The sequence below is a fragment of the Perca flavescens genome, chromosome 2 (genome assembly GCF_004354835.1).
Source record: "Perca flavescens isolate YP-PL-M2 chromosome 2, PFLA_1.0, whole genome shotgun sequence".
Lineage (NCBI taxonomy): Eukaryota > Metazoa > Chordata > Actinopteri > Perciformes > Percidae > Perca > Perca flavescens.
In genome coordinates this window covers 32,201,521-32,226,851 of record NC_041332.1, presented here as the reverse complement: position 1 = coordinate 32,226,851, position 25,331 = coordinate 32,201,521, and the positions used below count along the sequence as shown (strand labels likewise).

The window sequence follows — 25,331 nt, the reverse complement described above, 5'->3', positions numbered from 1 at the left end:
TAAGGAAGACAAAGCATATTCTCATGTATAAAACAATGATTTTAAATGTTTTAGTTTATTTATGAAATAGTATATTTGTAATTGAACATCCACAAACATATAAGCACACACACACAGCTTGCTCCTATATGCTGAACCCAGATCAAACACACACACACACACACACACACACACACACACACACACACACACACACACACACACACACACACACACACACACACACACACACACACACACACACACACTGTTGTTCTGCTAACTACAAGTGAGATAGACAGGGACAGATGAAGGAAAGATGCAGACATGTATAAAGTACAGGTCATACAAATATGTACTCAAGTATAAGTGTAAGTAGGAGAAAAAAATAATATTCCAGTAGAGTACAGATACAGCCTTTTAGTACTTAAGTAGAGTAGTGAAGTACAGTGGGGAGAACAAGTATTTGATACACTGCCGATTTTGCAGGTTTCCCCACTTACAAAGCATGTAGAAGTCTGTAATTTTTATCATAGGTACTCTTCAACTGTGAGAGACGGAATCTAAAACACAAATCCAGAAAATCACATTGTATGATTTTTAAGTAATCATTTTATTGCATGACATAAGTATTTGATACATCAGAAAAGCAGAACTTAATATTTGGTACAGAAACCTTTGTTTGCAATTACAGAGATCATACGTTTCCTGTAGTGTTTCCTGTAGTTCTTGACCAGGTTTGCACACAGTGCAGCAGGGATTTTGGCCCACTCCTCCATACAGACCTTCTTCAGATCCTTCAGGTTTCGGGGCTGTCGCTGGGCAATACGGACTTTCAGCTCCCTCCAAAGATTTTCTATTGGGTTCAGGTCTGGAGACTGGCTAGGCCACTCCAGGACCTTGAGATGCTTCTTACGGAGCCACTCCTTAGTTGACCCTTTCGGGTCTGGAAGACCCAGCCACGACCCATCTTCAATGCCAAGATCTCGCGATACATGGCCCCATCCATCCTCCCCTCAATACGGTGCAGTTGTCCTGTCCCCTTTGCAGAAAAGCATCCCCAAAGAAGGATGTTTCCACCTCCATGCTTCACGGTTGGGATGGTGTTCTTGGGGTTGTACTCATCCTTCTTCTTCCTCCAAACACGGCGAGAGGAGTTTAGACCAAAAAGCTCTATTTTTTTCTCATCAGACCACATGACCTTGTCCCATTCCTCCTCTGGATCATCCAGGTGGTCTTTGGCAACTTCAGACGGGCCTGGACATGCACTGGCTTGAGCAGGGGGACCTTGCATGCGCTGCAGGATTTGAATCCATTACGGCGTAGTGTGTTACTAATGGTTTTCTTTGAGACTGTGGTCCCGGCTCTCTTCAGGTCATTGACCAGGTCCTGGGCTGATCCCTCCCTGCAATAAAAAGCAAATTAATTATTTGAAAATCATACAATGTGATTTTCTGGACTTTTGTTTTAGATTCCGTCTCTCACAGTTGAAGTGTACCTATGATAAAAAATTACAGACTTCTACATGCTTTGTAAGTAGGAAAACCTGCAAAATCGGCAGTGTATCAAATACTTGTTCTCCCCACTGTAGTTCTACTTCGTTACTATACAGCTCTGGAAACATGAACATGAACATGTTCCCTACAGCAAAGTACCCAGGGAGAAAGATAAATCCATGACTTTAAGACCATAGGGACAACAAAAACACAGGGATGGGAGAGAGGGTGTCTGTAGAAAGACAAATGAAGACAAAATAAACGGAGAGGACAGGGGCTCTTGGGAGAGAAACCATACAATAGTTGAAATGAACAAGTCAACCTGTCTGGTGTTTAAGAAGAGAAGGAACATGGTGTTGCCTGGGAAACAAACACACACACACACACGCACGCCCACAATTTTACTGGTAATCATGTGTTTTCCTATCACTGTACGGTTCACACCTGTGACTCATTACAGATGGAGACAGTGGCATCAAAAAGACCGACTGTGGAGGTATAGGAGAAGGTGTAACAGAAACTCTTACTCTTTTTTTTTTTTTTTTTTTGCCAAAACAGGAAATTAGGGGGAGCTAGGTGTAGGCTCAAAGCCATATGCACAAATTCAATTGCAGCCTGTGTGTGTGTGTGTGTGTGTGTGTGTGTGTGTGTGTGTGTGTGTGCGCTGAGTGGCTGCTCTGTACTGTGAATTGTCTTTGTTTGCTCCAGTTGACCTTTTAACAAACCTGCAGACATTTATTAATTAATTTGAAAGTGGATGCTAGATAATGCACTCTTTCTCTTCTTCCTCTTCACCCTTTTTGCCTCTTCTTTTTCCTCTCCCTCTGCTTATAATACATGAAGCAAGGAAAAGAAGTGTTAAACATTTTTAAAATCGCTAGAAAACATCCAACAGTCCTAAAAAATACCTAAACCTGCCTAACTGTGATTTGAACAAGGAGGAGTAGGATGAGGGTGGAGAGTTGAGGGCTGTGCTGCAGCGTGATTGGCAGGCTGGCCTTTGTCCCCTCCCCTTCTCTGTAACTGCTGCCTGATGGGGGCGTGTCACTATGGAAACGGAGCCGAGTATCCGAGAGAATGGAACTTCTTAGTCAGTCTGTCAGCTAAGTGTGTGGAAGAGTGTGTGGGGAACAGAGGGAGACGTGTATTATGTAGTAAGAGAGACATAGAATGTTAACAGTGAAATACAGTATTATATCTCCTTAGTGCAGCTAAAGCAGATAGTTTGAGGCCAATTCATAGGTGTGTGTGTGTGTGTGTGTGTGACAGGCGTGCTGAGGCATGGCTCCATCCAAGTCAGCTGTCTGCATGAATTTCCTACCCTAGTCCAAAGAAGCTCTGTCAGCCTCAGCGCACGTGTGCGTGTGTGAGTGTGACTGTTTTCATGTGTGTTTGTGTGGTTCAGACATGTAGATTGAGCAGTCAGTGGGTTTACTCCTGTGTGAGAGGAGAGCAGGATGAGCCTGAGGAAGAGGCTCTCCTTCAAGCGAGTCTGGAACTTCAATACAGTAAGTAGTATGCACACACACACACTTACTGTACAATGCTGCACAAGTGGTCTGCATAGAGTGCACATCTTTCTGTATTTATTTTAATTTTTTTTATACCAAGAGGAAGTGAATTGAAGGATAGACTCACTTTGTCATGCCCATAGACGCAAAGATGACTAATGACTAATTCAAAATATTCAAACATCCTCTGATTTATAAGCCAAAGTTTTTTTTTTAAATAACAAACCACAGTCTAGTTGTGTGAGAGTGGAAAAAATTCAGCAGCACTTTTACCGACATTAATTCCCTCTGCACAGTTAATGACAAAAATCAGAGAAGGATGGAACGGGCAAGAGAATTGGGAATGTTATTCAGTGCAAGTGACAGTGTATACCAGTGTTGTTCTGCTAACTACAAGTGAGATAGACAGGGACAGATGAAGAAAAGAGGTGACTGTTCCCTACAGCAAAGTACCCAGGGAGAAAGATGAATCCATGACCTTAAGACCATATGAGAGGGAAACACAGGGATGGGAGAGAGGGAGTCTGTAGAAAGACAAATGAAGACAAAATAGACAGAGAGGACAGGGGCTCTTGGGAGAGAAACAATACAATAGTTGAAATGAACAAGTCAACCTGTCTGGTGTTTAAGAAGAGAAGGAACATGGTGGTGCCTGGGAAAGTGTGTGTAAAGGTAAAATGAGACAGAAAGACTAACAAGAGACGGCTCTAGGGTGTTTCCTTTCCTCTCAAAGCCAGATGTGTTTCGGGCCAGAGAGGGACATAGAGAGAAAGAGAGAGAGATTGAGACAAATGGAGGCAAATACAGAACAAGCTTATTTTTTCTTGCCTCTGTAAGTCATACTGTATGGGTTTTTGCCTCAAAGACTCGTCTGGTGTGTGTATGTGTAAAGGAAAGTGAGAAAGAAAACAGCTGTAAGACAATGGAAAGGTGTGCTGACTAACCTGACTAATTTCTTGTGAATTTCACTTAATTCAGTGTGGACTGGCAGCTGTGAGTGTGTTCAGACGGAAGTATTTGATCAGATTGTATTGTGTTAACGTCTTGCACCCTCTTCTGTCTGTGTGCGTTAAAGGCAACCAGCCAAGTAAAACAAACAGTTATCACCGGCTCGGCCTCTGACTCACATCTCCTGTGTGGCTCCCTGCAGGAAAACAAACATGATCCACATTCCTTTCTTTCATAGAGAGTGGATATTGATTCCTGAATGCATCGCAGGGATTTCGGGCTTTATCCCAGAATTCCAGAGACGGTCACAGAGGGTTTCACTTAGGAATAAAAAAAAAAGTTTTGAAATGTTTGTAGGTACGTTTAGATGGCGAACACATACGGCCATTGACACAGAGTTTTGCTGATTGCTCTATGTTTGTTTATACATTGATTTAGTCAGTTATGTTTTTGAAAATCTGCCCCTTTTTTTAAGGAAGTGATTCGATTTGTGCAAATCTGTTTTCTTCATCTCTTGGGTTGCATGGAGAGCATTATCACCCACGCTCACACCTGCAGAGCCTCATTTGACTTTTGGATCATTAACCTAATCAGCTTGTTCTCCTCAGCCCATCCTCTCTCTGAGTTACACTCCGCTAAAGCTAAGCGGTTTCATGGTTGCCAGTCCTGGCAGGGTGACTCTGGTCTTCTCAATGGCAGCCACTATTCACCTCATATTCAAAAGTAAACACACAGGCACTCACACACTTTGAGACTGTTGGCGCAACAGCTTCCTCTTCAACTGGAAGCATGTGTGTGTGTCAGTGTGTTTGAGTGGAAATGACAGTGTGTGTGTGTGTGTGTCATTTGTTTCCGTTATAGGTGCGGCCTCCTGTAGTAATGCCAGTGTTTACAGGTACATGAGTAGACAGTAGAAGATATGTTTAGTGTTCTTCCATATTTCAGTCTCTTAAGTCATATCATTTCTTACCAAAGGTGGCAGTTACAGCTCCGGTGTTGGAGCCAGGAATAGGTTCCTGTGGTACAAACAGTGTTGTCTTTGTGTGTGTGTGTGTGTGTGTGTGTCTGTGTGTCTGTGTGTGTGTGTGTCTGTGTGTGTCTGTGTGTGTGTGTGTCTGTGTGTGTGCGACAGTTTCTCCCACAGATAGACTTTTTTAAATTATTTTTTTTATTCACCCTGTTAAGTGTTACTGGCTGCTCTGTGTCTTATCCTATAAAACAGAACGTCTTTTTCCAAGAATCATCGTCCACCTAGACACATGTAAACAGACAGGGAACATTTTTGGAAACTTAAGATTGTTTAAGGAGATTTGTATGGCGTTTAACATATTAATATTATGATAACAGTGAGCATGAACGGCTGTAAATTGTACCCGGTGTTTTGCCATAGTTTGAACTCGACGTCCAGGCTTCATAACAGATGACGTAAGCCACCCGTCTCCCACTAGTCACAGCTAATAAAGCACTTGGGACCTGTACACACAGTGACCAACCACTCCCTGGAGACACACACACAAACACACACACACACACACACACACACACACACACACACACACACACACACACACACACACACACACACACAACATGAACAAGCCTGGCATGTGGCTACAAGGTGGCATTTTATGTTCAGGGAGGATGTTGGTGTACAAACATGTTCTGACCTGTTGACAAAATGATCATGTTTTTAAACCACACATAATCCAGCGGGTCATTTTAACGCTACTGATCAACAAAGTCATAAAGTAGTACAACACTACAAATCCCACCTATCAGCAGCAGCGATGTACTAGGAAGAAAAAATAGGTGTGGACATTTGAACCAGACCAGTGTGTGTTGCCAGCAAGTGTGGTGAAGACATGTGATTCAGCCATCTTATCTTTCGTTGAAGTGGATGTGAGAGTCTGTTCATTGTATAACAACACTTCCACTGTATCACTGCTCCGAGCACAGCACTTCTCAGAACACCATAATATTCGGCGGGTGGAGGCATTATGTTCATGGGTGTCTGTCTGTGTGTGCACACGTCCGCCTGTCTGCCTGTCCGTTTGTCCATCTGTCCTATTCTCGTGAACGCGATATCTCTGGAACCCCTGGAAGAAATGTCTTCACATTTGGCACAAATGTCTACTGGGGCTCATGGATGAACTGATTAGATTTTGGAGGTCAAAGATCAACGTCACTGTGACCTCACAAAACGCACTTTTGGCCATTTCTCAAGAATTCCTACACTAATTATAATAGTTCACAGAAATGTCTAATAGGATAAGGCAAGGCAAGGCAAGGCAGCTTTATTTGTAAAGCACATTTTAGCAACAGGGCAATTCAAAGTGCTTTACATAAAACATTAAAGAGCAGTTAGAAAACGATTAAAAACAAATTAAAAACATTAAAAGACAAGATAAGATGATGAAGTAATGACATTTTATATCCAAAAGGTCAGGTTCACGGTGACATCATAATGTTTTGCAAAAACACTTTTCTGGCCAATATTCAACACCATAACAGGTATACTGAATTGGTGACACTGATCTTGAAACTCTGGTGACTGTATAGATCTCCTGTTTTGTCGGGTTGAAGATGTGTTTGAAGCATCCACGTTTCGCCAAACAATGCAATAATAGCTTTTGATACTTTCTATTAAATAACTTCAAAGTCTTCACTACATACAGTATATTATGTAAGACATTGATATAAACTGCAACTTGACTGGTTGGCAGAGGCATACAACCAGAAAGCAGTAATTCTGGTTTTTATTTTATTTTTGTGAATTCAAGTTTTAAGAAAATTACAGGGTTAGGGTTATGAGAACTGTGACTAGAATTGTCACCTGTGGGACATGAGACATCCTGCACAAACCAGCCATTTTTAAATACCCAAGCTACCAAGGACACCACCATTTTTTTTTCCATTCACTCGCCCAGATTTACACTGAGGGGCAACTATTCGCAATGTAAAACGAAAAAAGAAAAGAACCTGGTACCAAAAGTGAGTTGAGTTGAGAGCAGCTGAACCATGCAGTAGGAACAAGGCATAAGCTTGCTAGTTTAGCACGCCAACATCATTATATCTTTGCAGTTGTTACTTATCATAGGACCAAACTGTCAGAGCCGGCCCGATCCATAAGCGAACTAAGCGGCTGCTTAGGGCCCCGTGGCTACCAGAGGGCCCCCAAGAGCGCTTGAAATGTCCCACAATAGAGCTCATAACAGAGCCGGTCTATTTAAAGATAATGTTGCTGCTAATAGGTCTCACATTAGTCTTTAAATGCGTATTTGTACATTATGAGTGCTTAAACTATTATTTACAATACACAAGTTGGTTAATTGCCAAGTGCAGTGGCAACATGTTACAATGTGGAGAGTCCCCAAACCAAATCCTGCTTAGGGCCCCCAAAAAGTCTAGGGCCGGCCCTGCAAACTGCTATTCTACTTCATTGTTGAAAAGATGTTGTTTTAAAAGTGCAGGATTTTCTGTCTCATGGGTCGTTGTCTTTTGTTTTGTGTCTGCCCTAAAAATCAGCACCAGTTCGGCAAGCCTGTACACTGAAATGGCTGTCATGCAACATGGTAACTGACTTTTTCTGAGGCTGTTTAAATGGCAAACAAATACTGTGTTGACATGGCAATTGATAAGAAGAAACCATTAGCTACAGTTCTTTTTGAAATTCACAAAATTCCTAACCACACACACATTCTGAAGCTTTGCTTGGAACCGAGTCCACATATGTGGAAACCATAATCATGACCATCAGTCATGTGCTGCGGTGTCTTTTACATTTACTCTGTGATATATGGGACGTAAAAGCCCCATTGATATCTGTGAACAATTAGCCTCAGCAGAAAACAACTGCAGACAATATTGGGGCTGACATAGCGGTAAATCCCTTCTGCCCGTTATACTGACGTAGAGCTCACTAAGTTTGAAAGCAGTGCAGGCTAAAAGTAGAACACACTTTGTGACATACTCGTGGGGGGGGTGTATAATTGTTATTATGATCTTCTATTCTCAAGACTGTTACATTTTCCAGCTTCTCTGTGGATAGGGGGTTAGGGAGAGGGAAAACCCCAGTCATTCCCTGTGGGCTGTCAGGAATGACCAGGATCTGCCAGGAGAGGAGGGGGAACGCCACCGGAATGACTTAAGGAAGGTTTGAAGGAGGGAGGGAGGGAGGGAGTGGAGGAGGGAATGACTGAGGGAAGAGTGGAAGGGATGATGATAATGGGGGACAAAGAAAGAAAGAGTGGGGTGACTGGATAGGAGGAAAAAGAACAAACAAAAGGAGGGAGTGTGAAATGGGTTAGAGGTGCAGGGAGGATAGAGAGGAGAGGGGACTCGACTAGGGGCCAAACCACTCCACCACAGAGTACGTCTGGAAGTGATCACACTGGGGGGTGGGGGGGTGAACACACACACACACACACACACACACACACACACACACACACACACACACACACACACACACACACACATGCAGAAGAATGTACCCTGCAGAAGAATGTACCCTACATACAAAAGACACCTCTAACAGATGTCGACCACATGCATACATAGGCTTAACCCATATAAAATACACAGTATGTCCAAACACACACATGAAAGATACACTCACATCAGTGAGAATACACACAGTTGAAATGTGTGAGATGTGAAATGTGTGGGAGTATAATCAGCGTAGGGATCAGGTAACCAGTTTCCACTGGGGAGGGTTCTGCCTCTGCCGTTTTGCTCTTGTCCTGGGAAATGGTTTGACCACAATCAACTGCTATTAAGTCACACAAAATCTCTTTTCGCACGCCAGTGCCGATCTCGACTCGTCCGAGGACAGTCTGAAATAGCTAATCCCAGTGATTACGCTGGCAGTGCCATCTGGCCACAACAGCTTGGCCCAAATGAGAAAATGGCCAAGACGCACCTGAATCAAAGCAGCGCATATGCTGCCCCAGGGGGGGCACCTCAATTAGATTTGATTAGTTTAAAAGTGTACATGTAGTCTTTGTCAGGATATTGCAGGATTTGTGTATGCAGCAATTGTATTATCGTTCATATTTTTTGAGAATTGACTAAACAGAGAGTGACTACTGTGGTGACCTGGTTACTGTAAGATTTGATTTATGAACCAAGGATGGATAATCATTGTGTTAGTGCTATAAGATGCTTGCCTGATTTCAGACAATACTGTATACTAGTTACACTTTGTATACATATTTCTCATCAGTCAACTCTGTGCAGTGGGCGGATTCAAAGGTCTAGACTCAGGCAAATAAGATGCTGCTTCCAGACCAGAGAGTACAGTTTTTTTTTTCCTTTTACAGTCTACTGTTAAGCTGTGGAAACAGACTTATTTAGACTACTAGAAGGTTCTATTTTTATTTTAATGTCAGTTTCAGTTTTACTCATTCATTCTTTTAGACGCAAAGACGTACTCCTACAAGTAATGACATTTTCTTTCAATACTCTCCATGGTTAAACTCTTTGTGCATGTGTTCTTGTAGAAACTGCATTAGAAATGCATTTCAGTACAGTATATCTACATGGCTGGGAAATTAGGCTTTTCCAGCCCTCTAATGCTTTACTTATATACTGGGCTTCTTTCGTAAATGACGTTTAATTAATCAGGTTACTGCAAAAAGCTGACCGTAACTGGGTTACTTAAATTCATGTAAATTCTCTGAGTGAAGTAACTGCAACTATATACTGGTTCCCCATGCATAGTGATGGAATTAACTCAAGGTAGTAGCTGTGATCCCTCTGTATTAAAGTCTGCTTTCACTCTGTGGGTAAAGGCAGGGTGTGTGTGTGTGTGTGTGTGTGTGTGTGTGTGTGTGTGTGTGTGTGTGTGTGTGTGTGCGCACGCCATGTCATAAACAGCTGTGCAAATGCTGCTCAGTGTTTAGTTCAAATATAATATACAATGTTACAACAAAGTGTTCCAAAATTGCTAAAAGTCTTAATAAATGTCTGCATTGCAATTGCCAGCGACCATCAATTGTCATTCAACTTGGGAGAAACTACTTGATTTCTCAGTTGAAACATTTCTAACTGATGACCAGAAGATAACCCCATAGAAACAAGTCAAGTCATCCAGGAGACTCCCATGTGTCTGTGCTGAGTAATATAGAGAGCATTCAAATTTCCAAATGCAAATGTCACATTGAAAAGACGTTCAGAACCCCTCAAGCGGGCAACCTCCCGGGCTCAAAAAATGAAGCCAACGCGGGAGTGCCTCGAATGGCCACCTGAGGCTGCCTCCGAAAGGGAGTCAATAGACAGCAAACTTTACGGCAGAAATAAACATGCCTGGTACACATAAATGGTTTATAATAATAATAATAATATAAAAAAAAAACGGTTTTGGTCTTTATAGCTCTCCCTTTATGACAACTGCAGGGTCTATGTTCAGAACCAGCAAATATGCCATCATATGAGTAATTTTAAAGCCAGTCAGTGTGGATTATTTAACCAGAGATCTGATGCGAGTTCGGTATTCTGTCTTTAACAAACACGTCTGTCTTTAATTGGTGCGTACCACCCTCATGTCTCTCTCTCTCTGTCTCTTTTCCCATTTTCTCTTTTGTCTACTCCTCTCCTTTTGCTCTTTCTGAGTCACAGAGTGTTTCAACTATGTTCCAGAGTTGGCTACATTACTGATGTCTGTGTCAAATAATCTCATCCTAGCTCAGCATGTCTGGGATAAAAATCACTGCATTGTGTGTGTGTGTGTGTGTGTGTGTGTGTGTGTGTGTGTGTGTGTGTGTGTGTGTGTGTGTGTGTGTGTGTGTGTGTGTGTGTGTGTGTGTGTGTGTGTGTGTGTGTGTGTGTGTGTGTGTGTGTGTGTGTGTGTGAGAGACTCAAGTAAGTTTGGTTTGAATATGTGTCTGTATAGTCATCTTTGTCTGTTGTGTGGGATTATATTAGATACATGTTTGATAACTTTATCTGTAATTGGTGATCATGAGATATGCACGCAAACGTCACACTTCACTGTAAAAAGCGGGGGCAGGTAGGCCTAAAATTTACACACACACACACACACACACACACACACACACACACACACACACACACACACACACACACACACACACACACACACACACATACAGTAAGCCCCACCCCTCTTAGGAGGCTTTCTTGCAGAGCAAGCACAGCCAGTTCAGAGATGATTCCACCCACACACAAGACAATGAGTGTGGGCGCTAACCTGACTATGTCATGATGTGAAAGCGTGTTATGATAATGAGCCAGGTTCTGTGAGAAAAACAGTCATTCTGTGTTTGTGTCTGCATGTGGCCAAAAGTGCATGCCCGGGCAGCTGCCTTTTAGCCCACATGCATTGTGTGAGCTTGTATGACTATGTGTCATCTGTGTGATGAGGGAATCTGCTAATCCATGTCTCTCTGTGCTTCTTTACAGTCCGCCGCAGTCTCCGATGGAGGTGAGTAGATACTTCTTTACAACATTTGAATACCTGTTTTTAATCTATGACTCTCTAATTGGCTTATCGAATTGGCTTCCCTCATCCTTCAGTTGTGATCTACTTTAAGTAGCATTTAATGGGATGAAGTAAATGGCTTATTGTGTTGGGCCAGTTGTCCTCTTCTAAAGTGAAGGCTTATGGCCATGTCCATTGTGGACACCTCATTAATATGTGGCTGCTTTTACTCATTCTGGTTTCACCTGCTCAACGTCTGCCCTACCTTTTACCGCTGTGCTGAGGTTGGCAGGCTGTAACCTAAAGATTGGCCCACATTTGTAAACATTACAACAACAACTTGAGTCAAATTATGGACAGGACCTGAGATACAGAACACTGTGCTCTTCGGCCTGCAATGAAAGGATAAATGAGCGGTTTTGCATTCACCCTACTAATTTCTACTCAGGTTTGTGAAACAGCATTGGGAATCGAATACGATAGTTTGAAAGTTCATTACCAAAATACATTTGTATTCTGTTGGGTCTGTACTTTTAATTAGCACGTCAAACCTTTCAGGCATTTTCTCTGTGTTCGTTTAAGTGAACTCTTGTTGTCATGCTTGCAATTAGCATGTGCTAACAATAACAAAAGGTCTCTGATTTAGGAGACTTCTAATGGTGCTTTAACGCCTCACAAATGCACATGAAAGACAATGCATGGCAGATGGGAGATAAAAGGAGGAAGAGAAGGAGGTGAGAAACAAGACAAAAGGGTATAGAATGCATGGAAGACATGTTTACAATCAGCTCCAACGTAGTCTTTCTGTCTGGCCACTTCTTCACACCACGTGTTTGTGGAAAGGAGGACGTGTTGTTTGTGAGTGAAGAGCAAAGCTCTCTCTCTCTCTCTCTCTCCTTGCACCGTTATGTACATGTGATGTAGGGAGTATGATGGTATAGGACAGGGGTGTCAAACTCATTTTAGTAATGGGCCACATACAGCACCAATTTGATCTCAAGTGGGCCAGACCAGTAAAACCATTGCATAATAACCTCATAACCTCCAAATGTGTCCCTTTCTTTTAGTGTAAAAGGGATAAAGTACATTCTGCAAATGTCTAAAATGAATGAAGAATCTATTACTACTAAACAGTAAGCACAAGGGATCTTTTAATGGAGTATCCAGCATGGGGCCTGCTACTCTTATCAGGGCAGCGAGACCCCCGGTGGATAAATAGTAATATTGAAAAATTGGAATTAATGACTTCTTTGCCTACTTAACAATTCTGTGGGACACTTGAAAATCATAATCAAAGATAAAAAGATTAACACTAGTAAAAGAGGGTAAGATTTGTACACAGTTCTCTTTACCAGTTGCAATTAGAGATTCTTACACATCAATGCATCAATAATTATAATCCAGTAATGTAATATATACTAATCTGAAATGGGCCATTCTGCATGAGTACGTTTGCTTTTAGAACTTTATGTATATTTTAATGCTAATACTAAAAAAATGTAAATGCAGGATCTTTACTTGTAAACACTGTGGTGTTGCTACTTTTCCTTCAGTAAACGATCAAAATATTATTCCACCACTGGCTGCTTTACAATGAAAGTCCTCTAAAGCTGCCATTAATTACTGTGTCCAGTGTTTTCTCTATGTTGATTGGCAAGTGGCGGTCCGCCATGGTTAGATTTCTCCCGCCACGGTATCAGAAATATATATAAAAAAAGCCGTCTATCAGCAGTGATTGTAAAGAGCACGTCGACGGAGAATAGCGTTGGTATTGGTCTTCTTAATGTTCTATCAGACTATAACTACTTGAGAGTCAAAAAAACATATACCATTAAAAAAAATCTAGGTTTCATTAAAGTTGTTAAACAAGATGAAGAATTGTTTTTTGGAAAGCGTGGCTATACGTGCCTATATGTAGTTTGCTGCTAGCATGGAGGCTGAAGTCGGACCCCCCCCCGTGTGAAACACCAAACTCCTTCCTACATACATTGCAAAACGCTTTGTTTGCATCGCGGAAATTTGCAGTAATCCAGGGGTATTTCCTACCCAGTCCTCCCCGTACCTGCAGAGACGTTTTTGCTTTTTAGCTACGTGTTGATCTTGATCGGGTCCCGGGACACCAGCCTGAGCCTCCATTTCAAAAATGAATGAATGAAAATTTGCGTTGCAACTTGCTGCCAATGAGCAGCCGATGGGAGCTGGCTGCAGGACGACTCAATCACCATGGACAGTTTTTAATGTTCTATCAGACTAGAACTACTCGAGAGTCAAAAAATAAATAAATAAATACTTTCGGGACAATTAAGGCAGGATTCAGGATTCGGGACAACTGCTTGGATTTCGGGACTGTCCCGAATTTTTTGGGACGTCTGGTCACCCTATTTCATACATTCATGAAACATATTGGGGGAAATTCATTCAAAATAATTCACAGCCAAATAACAATTAAAAGTATGTTAATTGAACATTTATAACCTAACCTAACTTGGCACTGCCTCCGATTTGGTGTCTGCTGCGGTGCGCAGCGCTGCTCGGACCGTGCGCCGCTTCCCTTTTTTCCCTCCATAAACTCCGCTCTCAGCTACTTTGCCAGTTGCTGCATGAACTTCCTCCGGGACATTTTACAGCTGGTGCACTCCTTGGAGAGGATATGTGCAATGATTCCAGCCAGTTGTAGCATGTATAAAGTTATATGAACACGTAGACAGCTACCGTCTACGTGTACCGCGCCTTTCACAGAGCGATCGCCCGGTGCTTTTCTTCTGATTCAGAACCATCCACGCTGTCGCCTACGTTACCGAATCTGGCTTTGCCTTCGGCCCATCGGTGATGCATTGCCCAAACTTGTTACTCGAGACCGCTAGTTACGTTTCTCTGATTATTACTAAACAACCAAGATGCATCTTCAACCACGCAAAAGATTAAAAACAAAACCGCGAAAATCCGAGCGGTCAGTGTGACAGTATGGCCAAAATAGGTAAAAGTGATTGGATTTTCTTTGCCTTTTGTGTAATGTACAGTATATACAACCTATTTTAAATGAAAATACAGACTATTTTAGGAAAAGTCAGGTACCAGCAGGATTGTATTTTTTTTGGGGGGGTGGGGGGGCGACAGGTCTGCCCCCACTGCTAAAAAAAAATCCTAGAGGAAACACTGGTGTCATTTGAATTTTAAACTCTCAAGTGGCTGGTTGTGACTCAGATTTTGCAATTTCATGAATACTAGTTCTTTTAAAAAGGTTGTTTTTTTCTTCCTGTCAGCAATAATAAAGCTACACACTACATTTTCATGTTTAATACAATTTAAAGTTATTCCGTTTCATAGTCGTTTTTGTACACTAATCGAAAACTAATGAAATCAATCACTGAGTTTAACATGATAATGTATCCATAGTTCAGTGTAGACACCACTTGTTAATGTTGACACCAGGAAACCGCTCACAATAATGTGTATTTTCAGAGCAAATGATTTATTTTAAGAAGTATAGTTGATGTTGATTATAGCAATTAGACCCGCAGAGTCATTTTTAAGGCCTATAGCAGTATTATATTACATTCTGCATTGGCCTTATTGCGAATCCATCTCACACATTTTTATTTATTGTTATCTATTAGAAAAGTCAAGACAAGAATAGGTTGACAAATATTATTCCTTGTTCTTTTAATCTGTCAGTTTGTGTGTGTGCATAGCAGCATGGGGACTTCCTGCAGGCCTCATTAGTCTCAGTAGTGGCCTTCCATTAACCAAGCTCCTCATCAATACTGCAGTTTTTGTATGTATGTGTGTGTGTGTGTGTGTGTGTGAGTGTGTGTGTGTGTGAGTGTGTGAGTGTGTGAGTGTGTGTGAGAGTGAGTGAGTGAGTGAGTGAGTGAGTGAGTGAGTGAGTGAGTGAGTGTTCATGCAGGTGCGTGTGCCTTTTGAGCACATGAATGCGCTTTTGCTCCGGCGTTTTTAGTTCCGTCCTCCCTCGCCTCTGAATTATTCATCATCTCAAGGCCTGTGTGTGCTTGTATCACTTACCTAGCTGCTACCTGTAAGCTCACAGAATGTGTGTGTGTGTGTGTGTGTGTGTGTGTGTGTGTGTGTCTGTGTGTGTGTCTGTGTGTGTGTGCATGCCTTTTGTGACCTGACTCTCTTTGCGATCTCTCAGGTTGTCAGCCAGGTTGCTTGCCACCACCAACAGCCTCTCTCTCTCTCCTTCTTCTTCTCTCCCTGTTTTCCCTCTCTCTTGCACTTCCTTCCTGTGATGTTGTCAGCTGTGCGTGTGTGTGCCTCGTCTTGGACAGTGTTTTCCACTTGGTGTGTTTGAGTTTGCAAGGGGCCCTGATAGGGGGAGTATGGATGGAGGGGCTTGGTTACCCCTCAGGATTCGCTACATGCCCCGCTGGCACCACACAGGCTCCTACCAGCTCTACCCAGGTGAGGATACAGCTGGTGCCTCAAATACTTCTTCTCCAACTAAAGAAAATGTAGATTTGAGGCACAGAGGAGCAATAAATCAGTCATTTTGACAGCAGAGGCTTTGATGTTGAGTATTAGTTTAGCTTTAGTTCAGTTACTAGAGTTATTTTAAGGATTGCCAAGTTTAAAAGGAGCCCCCGTGATCACAAGATGCAGATGGTTTGTTAAATAAATGGTTTTGTAACTTGTTGTGTTCAAAAAAGATATTGAATGGTGTTAAGTGTTGTAACTTTTCTCTGCGGTTTCTTTTCTCCGTCTTCATTACAAAAGCAAGTGAATTGAATGTAAGCTTTAGAAGTAATACAGAGTTAGGAGTGATGCTGTCTGTGGACCTAATTGTGAGAATTCTGTCACTGTGCTTTGCATTTACACAGTAATCTCTATCTTAGTGGCTGATTTCCTTTTGCATGCTTAGCTTAATGTACCGTCTGGGAAAAATCTACTTAATTGTATTGTAGTATTCAGTAATCTTACTTAAAGCCCCTGGAAGCTTGGTTTTAAATCTTAAGTATTTCTCTATAAAATTTATTGTTTTCAGGGCCTTTAAAACCTTCCTCTTTGAATATTTCCATTTTATTTTAGTAATGAAGGTGGCATAAATTCTCTCTCTCTCTCTCTCTCTCTCTCTCTCTTGTTCTCTAACTGTGTATATCAAGCTCTATTTATTTTCTATTTTGCAGACTATACTTGTATTTTAAGCAAGCATTTTACTTGTTTGGCTTGTCTGTTTTTTAGGGAAGGATATGGGAAAACATTTACCATTAACTGAATTTTTATTTTGAAGAGGAACATTTGGGAATATTTCATCTCTTGTGCTTTAATATGCAATGGTGTCTGAGACTCCTTTCTTGTTGTTTATAGCCAGACATTACTGTTGTGATAGTGTTGCCCTGTGTCTCCTGCCTCTGTGGCACTGAATAGGATAAGTGGTTAAGACAATAGATAGATTGATTAATGTTCACATCTCATTCACAGCAATATATTTCAATTAATGACTGAAGCAGAAGTCGTAGGAGTCGTTTACTATGCAGTTTGAAACCGAATGAGAGTGAATGAGCTCAACGGTTTGAAATAACTTAATCCTCAGTATCAAAACTTTCATTGATAACATGAAACCGGTGGAAAATGTGCAAAACTGGAAATCACACTGGGATTATTCATTAATAGCTAAGTTTCAAAGTCTGAAATCACACATGACTTACTGGGCAGCATGCTGGTCTTTCAGTTTATTTAAAGGACGTGCGTCGTCTCAGGCACCTGACTGGTGATGCCTTCCCTCTGGCTGTTCTTGTATTTAGTTTTATCTCAACTGAGCATCCCACTTCCAGTTCACCAGGCCTGAAGCTCTGTTATTCTGGGTATTCTCAGCTTGTGCCTTTGCAAGTCTGTCCAAACATTAGGAACACAGACATACTGAGGTCTAGTGGTGGGAAAAATAATCAGCTCACAGAACGATGAAGCGTCCATGCACAAAACTCCTTAAATGGATTGTTAAAATGGCGCTTCATGAGTAGCTACAGTGTTCAAAGTATTAGGCAAATACTGTACTGTCGGGAGTTGTTCAATATTAAATCAACTAGTCTGTGAAAACTAAGTACTACACAAGGATGATGTGTGCAGTGGAGCATGTTGTCAACATACTTTCAACAGAACCGAACTGAACAGCCTGAAGCTGCAGGGATACATCTGTTGCAGTAATAAACAATAGTGTAATTGCGTTATTTTTCAATGTATTGATGTATTGTATTGTGACGTGTTATTTTACACAATTCTCTTGTCTACAACTACAGTAGTTCACTAGTGTCTGCTGTAATCAGGGCTGTAGTACTTTAGTCCGGACTTGAGGCGCTTTTCTGTTGTCTCGGACTCGTCTTGGACTCTGACTTGTCTCGGAGTCGGCATTGGACTCGCCATATATTCTAGTTGGTCTCGACTGAGTCCAGCACTGTATGCTTTTGTTCTAAAGTAACTTCCTCCTTCAAAACAAAACCATTGATGAAGCGCCCTCGTTCAGAAAACAGGCATTAGTTTAATTCAAAATCCATCTAGAACAGGCATTGAGATTGGTCGCCTGGTATACGTCTGGCTGCATCATATACAGTAGGCTACCTCAGTCATCAGGTATCAATCATTTTCATGGCCTTTATTATGCAGGACAGCGGAAGATGTGAAAGGGGGGGGTAGGGAATGACATGCAGCAAAGGGAAGAAGAATATCTGTATGTTAATTAACACACTCAGTGGCCCGAAACACACACTCTCACACACACACACACACACACACACACACACACACACACACACACAGTTGAAATGAATGGTTAGATCAAATCTGTGATATTGGTACGTACTGCAGGGATTGTGTGAGTGAAAGTGTGCTGTAGGTTTGTTAAGCGAAAAGCAAAGCAAAAGACGAAGCAACAGAAAACCACAGAAGTGACATGTGTGGGTAGAGAGTTTTCACTGGACGGGCTGCTACTCGGGCCTTATCATCGCTATGGGCCACACTGTGCTGCTGATAGTGCTGCCTTCAGGTAAAGCCATGCACACAGAGGAAAACAAAACAACAAACAGGGAATATTACTATTTGATTTTAACCATATCACCCATCCCAGACCAGACCACACAGTGCTCATGCTGTTGTGAATGTGCACATAGAGTAAAAAAAAAAAGTATGGAACTCTAGAAGCATAAAAAATTAAATTTTAATTATTGCAGCCTTAATGAAATCACAATGGGGGGAACCCAGAGATTCTCAGCCATACTAAAGTCACCATCACTTCAACTATTTTGATGTTGTGTGTGTGTATCTCCATGTTGTACAGAACTTAACAGCGTGGAGCTGCAGGGCTGCAGCAGCGACAACAGTCTGAACAGTAATGCCAGCCTGCCCAGCGTTCAGAGCCACCGGCGCCACACTGAGAGGAGAGTGGCCAGCTGGGCTGTCTGCTTCGAGAGACTGCTGCAGGACCCCGTGGGAGTCCGCTACTTCTCGGTACTATAGCAGCACTTGGCAGGTGTTGGCCAGCATGATCACATAACAGATAAAAAGGGACTTTAAGCAAACCTTTCTGATGTTGCAAAGTTAAAAGCTGATCAGATTTGCTTCTGTCGGGTGGGTTTTCTGGGTCTTCTGGCTTTCTGTGTATATTAGTTTGCCTGATTTGTGCTTATTTTTGATCCGCATTTAATTCCCGTGTTTCAGGAGTTCCTGAAGAAAGAGTTCAGCGAGGAGAATATCCTCTTCTGGCAGGCTTGTGAGTTCTTCAGCCACGTCCCTGAGAATGACAAGAAGCAGGTAACAGACATTCAAGACATCCATTTACACCCCGATAATGAGGGGAAATGTTAACGTCTTAAACAGCTCTCTTCATTCCTCATCTTCTTTTATTACTGTGTCTATTACTGTTTTTTGTTTTTTTTACCCATACCTCATCCTTTCCTCCACCCACCATGTCCCCTTCTGCCGCTCACTCTTCCTGACTCTCCCACCTTCTCCAGCTCTCTCAGCGTGCCAGGGAGATCTACAACAGCTTCCTGTCCAGTAAAGCCACAACACCGGTCAACATAGATAGTCAAGCCCAGCTCGCTGACGACATACTCAACGCCCCCCGACCTGACATGTTCAAGGAGCAGCAACTGCAGGTAGCGTATACATTGACCACCAATTCAAGAAGTTACTTATCGAAATCACAGGAAGCACGGGGGCGGGGGGGAGAGAGGGGGGGGATGAAAAGAGGCTTTCCCTGAAGAACACATGTATTATTACTCATAAAACTGAATCAAAACAGAACAGACCTCTATTGAAAACACAACATAAGATCAACTATTCATATTTGCCTGCTTTCTAGTATCATGGATGTGAATGGCTTCTTACATGTCCCCATGTTGTGGGGGGTGGGGGGACTCCGGATGTTCAAACTCTGATGAGAGTCACGAGGCGAGAAGGATATCCTCACCATAACCTCCTTTATTTTTACACATCAAACATGCACACCCAAAGACAGACACACACACACACTAACACGCACACGCACATGCACACATATCAAAGCTTGAGATCAACTTTTCCAAAATACCCCTGGGCTCGTTAAGATTTTGGGTCAAACTTATACACGCGTGTGGACGTATGCATACACACATTGATACACACATATTTTGCGCTTCATAATGCGCCACACATTTTCATTGGGAGACAGGTCTGGACTGGAGGCACACCAGCCTGGTACCCACACTCTTTTACTACGAAGCCACGCTGTTGTAACACATGCAGAATGTGGCTTAGCATTGTCTTGCTGAAATTAAGGGACAGACACAACTTATTTTTTATAACCTCGTGGTTTTAGGATTTCAAGAAATCAAATTCATTTGTATGCCCGTAGTCATTTTTGAACATGAGCAACGCCAAAGGGCTGCTCGTGGGATATTAGACTTTTACTTCCTCTCGAATCGACTTCCTTTCTCCCTTCCTCCTTTCATTCTGTCTTTTTTCCTTTTTGTTTCGATCCTTTTGCCATTGCATGTTTTTCCATCCTCTCTTCTTGCGCTTCATCCCCCTTTCCTTTCTAGTTTTGCTTTTTCCTACCCTCCTTTTTGTATGCTGTCATTGCTTTCTGCTTTCAGTATTGCCTACTGATTACAACTTTCCTTCCTTTTCACGCCTTTAGATCTTCAACCTGATGAAGTTCGACAGCTACACGCGTTTCCTTAAGTCTCTGCTGTACCAGGAGTGCATGCTGGCGGAGGTGGAGGGGAGGCCCCTACCTGACCCTTACCACATCCCCAGCAGCCCCACCTCCAAACACAGCACCACAGGCTCCGACCGCTCCAATCTCTCCACACCCAAGAAGGTAACACAATGCAAAGCCTCCACAAACACTTCCACTTGGCTGTGTCTCGTCACAGTATCAACAGTATTATTATCAGAATACACAGAAACATTGGGAAAAAGGTCAATCGTGGCATCTGGTTAGTCTGTATGTATTTCTGTTGGAGTTCTCCACTGGGCTTTCATTCATCCTTTGGTGGGTGTCTATCTGTGTGTTCGCACCTGTGTCTACCCCTCTTCATTTATTTTGTTTGTATCTAATAGGAGGACAAAAAGAGCAAGTCGGGCAGATCTTTAAATGAGGACAGTCGAGATGATTCAGGAGACCGGAAGAAAGGCATGTTTTTCTCCTGGTCTCGCAACAGGAGCTTCGGCAAAGGCCCGAAGAAACGAGAGCTGGCTGACTTTAACTACAGTCAGTAGTTTTAAACGTCTTCAAAATGTTTTTATTTAAAGTGGAGGGATAGTTTTTTACGGGGGATACAGAGATTTGGAATTATCCCCTCGTTTGTCTTTCTTCTAGACGCTAATGATGAGTGTATTCCTTTACAGATTTCTCTGGCAGCAATGGTCGCCGAGAATCCCAGGGTTCGCTGTCTTCAGGAGCCAGTCTGGAGCTGGGGACGTCAGGGTCAGGGAGGAACGAGGTCAGTCTGGAAAGAGACCTCACCATATAATTAGTTTGGACAATAATGGGCACATAGACATTCATTTCAGCACGGAGCATCGTTATCTTCACCCTCTTCCTCTCAATTTATCTGCTTAATTGACAATAGTAAAATAATGTCTGATTTTCCTCCTCTCAACCTCCATTTCCATTGTCTCTCTTATTTTTTTTAACCCTCCTCTCACTATCTCCTCTCCCCCTCCCTGTGTCTGTCTCTGTTTTCTTCCCTCAGGGTGATGTTTCCCGTGGCGCAGTATCAGTGTCAACAGAGCGCGGAGGGGGCAGCGCCCCCTTGAGGCAGTGTAACATTAGCTTGCCCAATGGCTCATGTTGCTCTGTGCCACTGAGGGCCGGAGTGTCTATCAGGGACCTGCTGCTTGGTCTCTGTGAGAAGCTCTGCATCAACCTGGCAGCTATAGACCTCTTCCTGGTCGGAGGGGAGAAGGTAAACGATGATTACAAGTACAAATTATTAATATAATTGCTGCTTTATTTAGAAGTCAGTGATCCCACTTAAGGTTTAGACAATGATTTCATGATGACTTCTCTCTTGTTCTCTGTCTCACTCTCTCAGCCACTTGTTTTAGACCAAGACTGTATGACATTGTGCTCTCGGGATCTCCGACTAGAAAAACGCACTCTCTTCAGGTACAGTAATATGCGGTGATGATAAGCGTTCAAACATTTCAAACCAATAATACTGTAGGAGTACACCTGAGTGTACGTGCCGGCCTTGAAACCATGATCAACACTCATATTGCTGCTACAGAAACGGTTTCTTTTTTTCTTTTCCAGACTCGACCTGGTCCCTATTAACCGTTCGGTAGGCCTAAAAGCAAAGCCCACTAAGCCAGTGACTGAGGTCCTCAGGCCTGTGGTGGCCAAATATGGCCTGCACCTTGCTGACTTGGTGGCACGCATTGTAAGTCAATTCTGGCTGCCTGTAGATAGACAGAAAGAAATGGGCAAACAGGCACTGTATGTGATGATGTCAAACTCATATCGTGTGTGTGTGTGATGCAGAGTGGGGAGTTGGAGCCATTAGATCTAGGTCTTCCTATATCCAACCTGGACGGGCTGCGAGTAGTATTAGATATTGCAGAAAACACTCCTGGAAAAGGTAAGAAACACACATGCAGTTGCTGTTAATAAAAATGTAATCTGCTGTCTCTCAATCGCAACATACTGAACAAAAAACTAGTACATGTATTGTCTCAATTTTGCATCTGTATGTTCCCTTCATTCAGCAGACAAACAGAAAGTAGCTCCCTCTAAGAACCTCGTCCCTGCGTCAACAAGCAGAAACCAATCGACAACAGTAAGATCTCCCACAGCTTCTTATTTTCCCGTTTTCTTCTCACCCTGGAATGTTCCATAACCCACCGAATGTCTCCTCTTCCTCTTTGATAATGTCACGCTACTAAGTGTCTCTCTTGCTGTCTTCAATCACCCATGTCTGTTTTGCAATATGTAAAAAAAAATGTGCGCAGGTGTATGATGTGTGTCTCTGGCAGCATTCCGCCTGTGTGTGACTCTGTTGCTGTGGGGGCCGAGAGCCCTGTCACACTCTCAAGGTTCCTAATGTTCCGTTATTGTGGTCTGCCTGTGGCCGAATGCATCGTCGACTTTTCTCTCTGGTTTGCTGGTTCTCTTTCTTCCATAACAAACCCAGTGTTCGGGTGACGGTAGCCCAGCATCGCAGAGCGTTTGCTGGGTCTCAGAACCTCAAAGACCTCCTCTGTGCACCTGGAAAGAACTTAGTTGGTGGTGGCAGTAGCACTTCAGAATGCTGTGTGGGATTTCTTGTTTTTATTGGGGCTTTAACCTGGTTCATGACCATCTGTAATGGTCATTCATGCTTTCTTGGTTGATTTTTAAAAAAAAAAAAAAAAAAAAAAAAAAAAAAAAAGGTTTTCTCACTTGAGAGGCAGTAGTGTGGCTTTAAGTAGAAGAAAGTCGGTCCCTGTGGTGTTGTGTGTAAGCCTACATGTTGGTGATGCTTAGTACACACAATGTTAAGCCTTGTGGTTGTCTGAATGGAACATTCCACCTGTCTTTCAATTAGAAATTATTGTAGATATAAAGTTTTACTACAGTTATATTGATTATTGTAATTACACAAAACCAACAAATTCATTATCATACTTATTTTGATCCCACTTATTTGACCAGCATCGTTGAAACGTGTGCCCCCAACCCCCCATTAGATTGTTCTCATTTTACAATTAGTTACCCTCCTCACCATCAGTAGCACTGGTCCCTACATGTTGTCATTACTTGTGCCCGTACTTGCGCCATCATGACTTACCAGGGCTCTAATGCCCCGCTCCGCTCTCCTTGTGGCCCTCAGGGGGAGGACAGGCCATCAGGGAAAGCCGGTTCAGCCCACCCCCATGGGGAAAACGGCAAGACTGGGCCCAGCCCTGACACAAGCAGCCAGCCCTTACCCAACCACTCTGTCTCTCACCATAAGGCTCCGGAGAAAAGAAAACAGAAAAAGATTAATGTAGACGAAGCTGAAGGTAAAGACTGAACGACCTCCCTCTCTCCCTCTCTCTCTCTCTCTCCCCTTTGTTTCTGTAGCTTGGTTGCTGTGATCACACTAACCCTTTTGCCTGTCTGGAGTATTGCAGAAGCAGCACCAAATGCTTTCAAAGCTAGCTAGCTACATGTACCCCAGTCACCTCTGCTCACACTGAATGTAGCTTTGACTTGTCTAACTGATTGATACATACCCTTTGCTGCATGTTTTTCTGAATTACAATGAATGTGTTTTACTGTTTTTAAAGATGTTATTATGGGGGATTATTCATTTATATGTGTGCGTGTGTGTGTGTGTGCATGTGCCTATGTGTGTCTGTACATCTGTTTGTGTGTGTGTGTGTGTGTGTGTGTGTGTGTGTGTGTGTGTGTGTGCGTGCGTGCCTGCCTGCAGAGTTCTTCGACCTCATATCCAAAGCTCAGAGCAACCGAGCAGACGACCAGCGAGGCCTGCTAAACAAAAGCGACCTGCAGCTCCCAGACTTTCTGCGCCTGTCACCAGTGGCAACCAACCAGGCTGCGCCTCCTCCCTACGGCCCTGAGCCCAGTTGCTCCACCCCTTATTCCCGTAACCCCAACAACGGCAGCTTCCCTAGCAGCGGTCGCCGGGGCAATAAGGCGAACAGCAACGACAGGGGAGGAGGAGGCGGCGGCGGCAGCGGCAACCACTTGCTCAACTCGAGCCATCAGTCCCAGAGCTTGGACTCTGCACTGGGAACTGAGAGTGGAGGGGGGAGGAAAGCCCAACCACCTCCTCCGTTTCCTGGCACCATCTCCCCCATCCACCCGTCCCAGAGTGGCCAGCGTGGTCTCCTTCAGGACTCTGGCAGGGGAGAATCGGTCCAGATGCTGGAGGAGGACACGCTGTCTGATTTAACTCTCGTGGGAGAGGGGGACATTAACAGCCCCAGCCTCAACTACGTCACTCCCTCTGCCCTACAGTGCAAACCCCACCCCCGACCCCAACAACAAGCACAGGATGGTCGGCCTAGCTCAGGTACTTCCCCTGTGTGAACTCTAAATACTTTTTGAACTTTCACCTCTTCCTTCACCTAACTGTGAGCGGGACTGGAGACCCGATAAAGTCAGTTTGAAGTTCCTCATTGGTCACACTCGGCCCAGAATGCATCCAGATCTCCTCCCTTTATTTCATAAATCCCTTTCCAAAACTACAGAACATTTAATTCCAGAAGTGTAAAATACAGTAAGCAATGTAAAAGACTGAGCTTTTACTACATTATATAGTAGAAATGAGTGTTAATTTAGTCAAACAATGGATATAGTGAGTTATTATATGATATGTATATATGTATGTATGTATATATATATATATATATATATATATATATATATATATATATATATATATATATATATATATATATATATATATATATATATATATATATATATATATATATATATATATATATATATATATATATATATATATATAT

The 25,331-nt window shown here is 42.8% G+C and overlaps 1 protein-coding gene across 4 annotated transcripts in view; it reads left to right on the top strand.

Moving 5' to 3' along the window:
• rgs12b (regulator of G protein signaling 12b) overlaps positions 1-25,046 on the top strand; it is a 44,237-nt gene extending 19,191 nt beyond the window's left edge. For 3 of the 4 annotated variants that reach the window (XM_028597726.1, XM_028597734.1, XM_028597743.1), the window contains exons 6-19: positions 11,357-11,378; positions 18,664-18,833; positions 19,044-19,136; positions 19,340-19,483; positions 20,506-20,688; positions 20,931-21,081; positions 21,219-21,313; positions 21,566-21,778; positions 21,908-21,981; positions 22,129-22,255; positions 22,357-22,453; positions 22,581-22,651; positions 23,684-23,855; positions 24,269-25,046. In XM_028597726.1, coding sequence (XP_028453527.1) covers positions 11,357-11,378; positions 18,664-18,833; positions 19,044-19,136; positions 19,340-19,483; positions 20,506-20,688; positions 20,931-21,081; positions 21,219-21,313; positions 21,566-21,778; positions 21,908-21,981; positions 22,129-22,255; positions 22,357-22,453; positions 22,581-22,651; positions 23,684-23,855; positions 24,269-24,888 — 2,232 coding nt within the window. In that variant the 3' untranslated portion in view covers positions 24,889-25,046. The remainder of the gene's footprint in view (positions 1-11,356; positions 11,379-18,663; positions 18,834-19,043; positions 19,137-19,339; positions 19,484-20,505; positions 20,689-20,930; positions 21,082-21,218; positions 21,314-21,565; positions 21,779-21,907; positions 21,982-22,128; positions 22,256-22,356; positions 22,454-22,580; positions 22,652-23,683; positions 23,856-24,268) is intronic. The other variant, XM_028597752.1, reaches the window with a different exon arrangement.
• Positions 25,047-25,331: the final 285 nt, after the last annotated feature.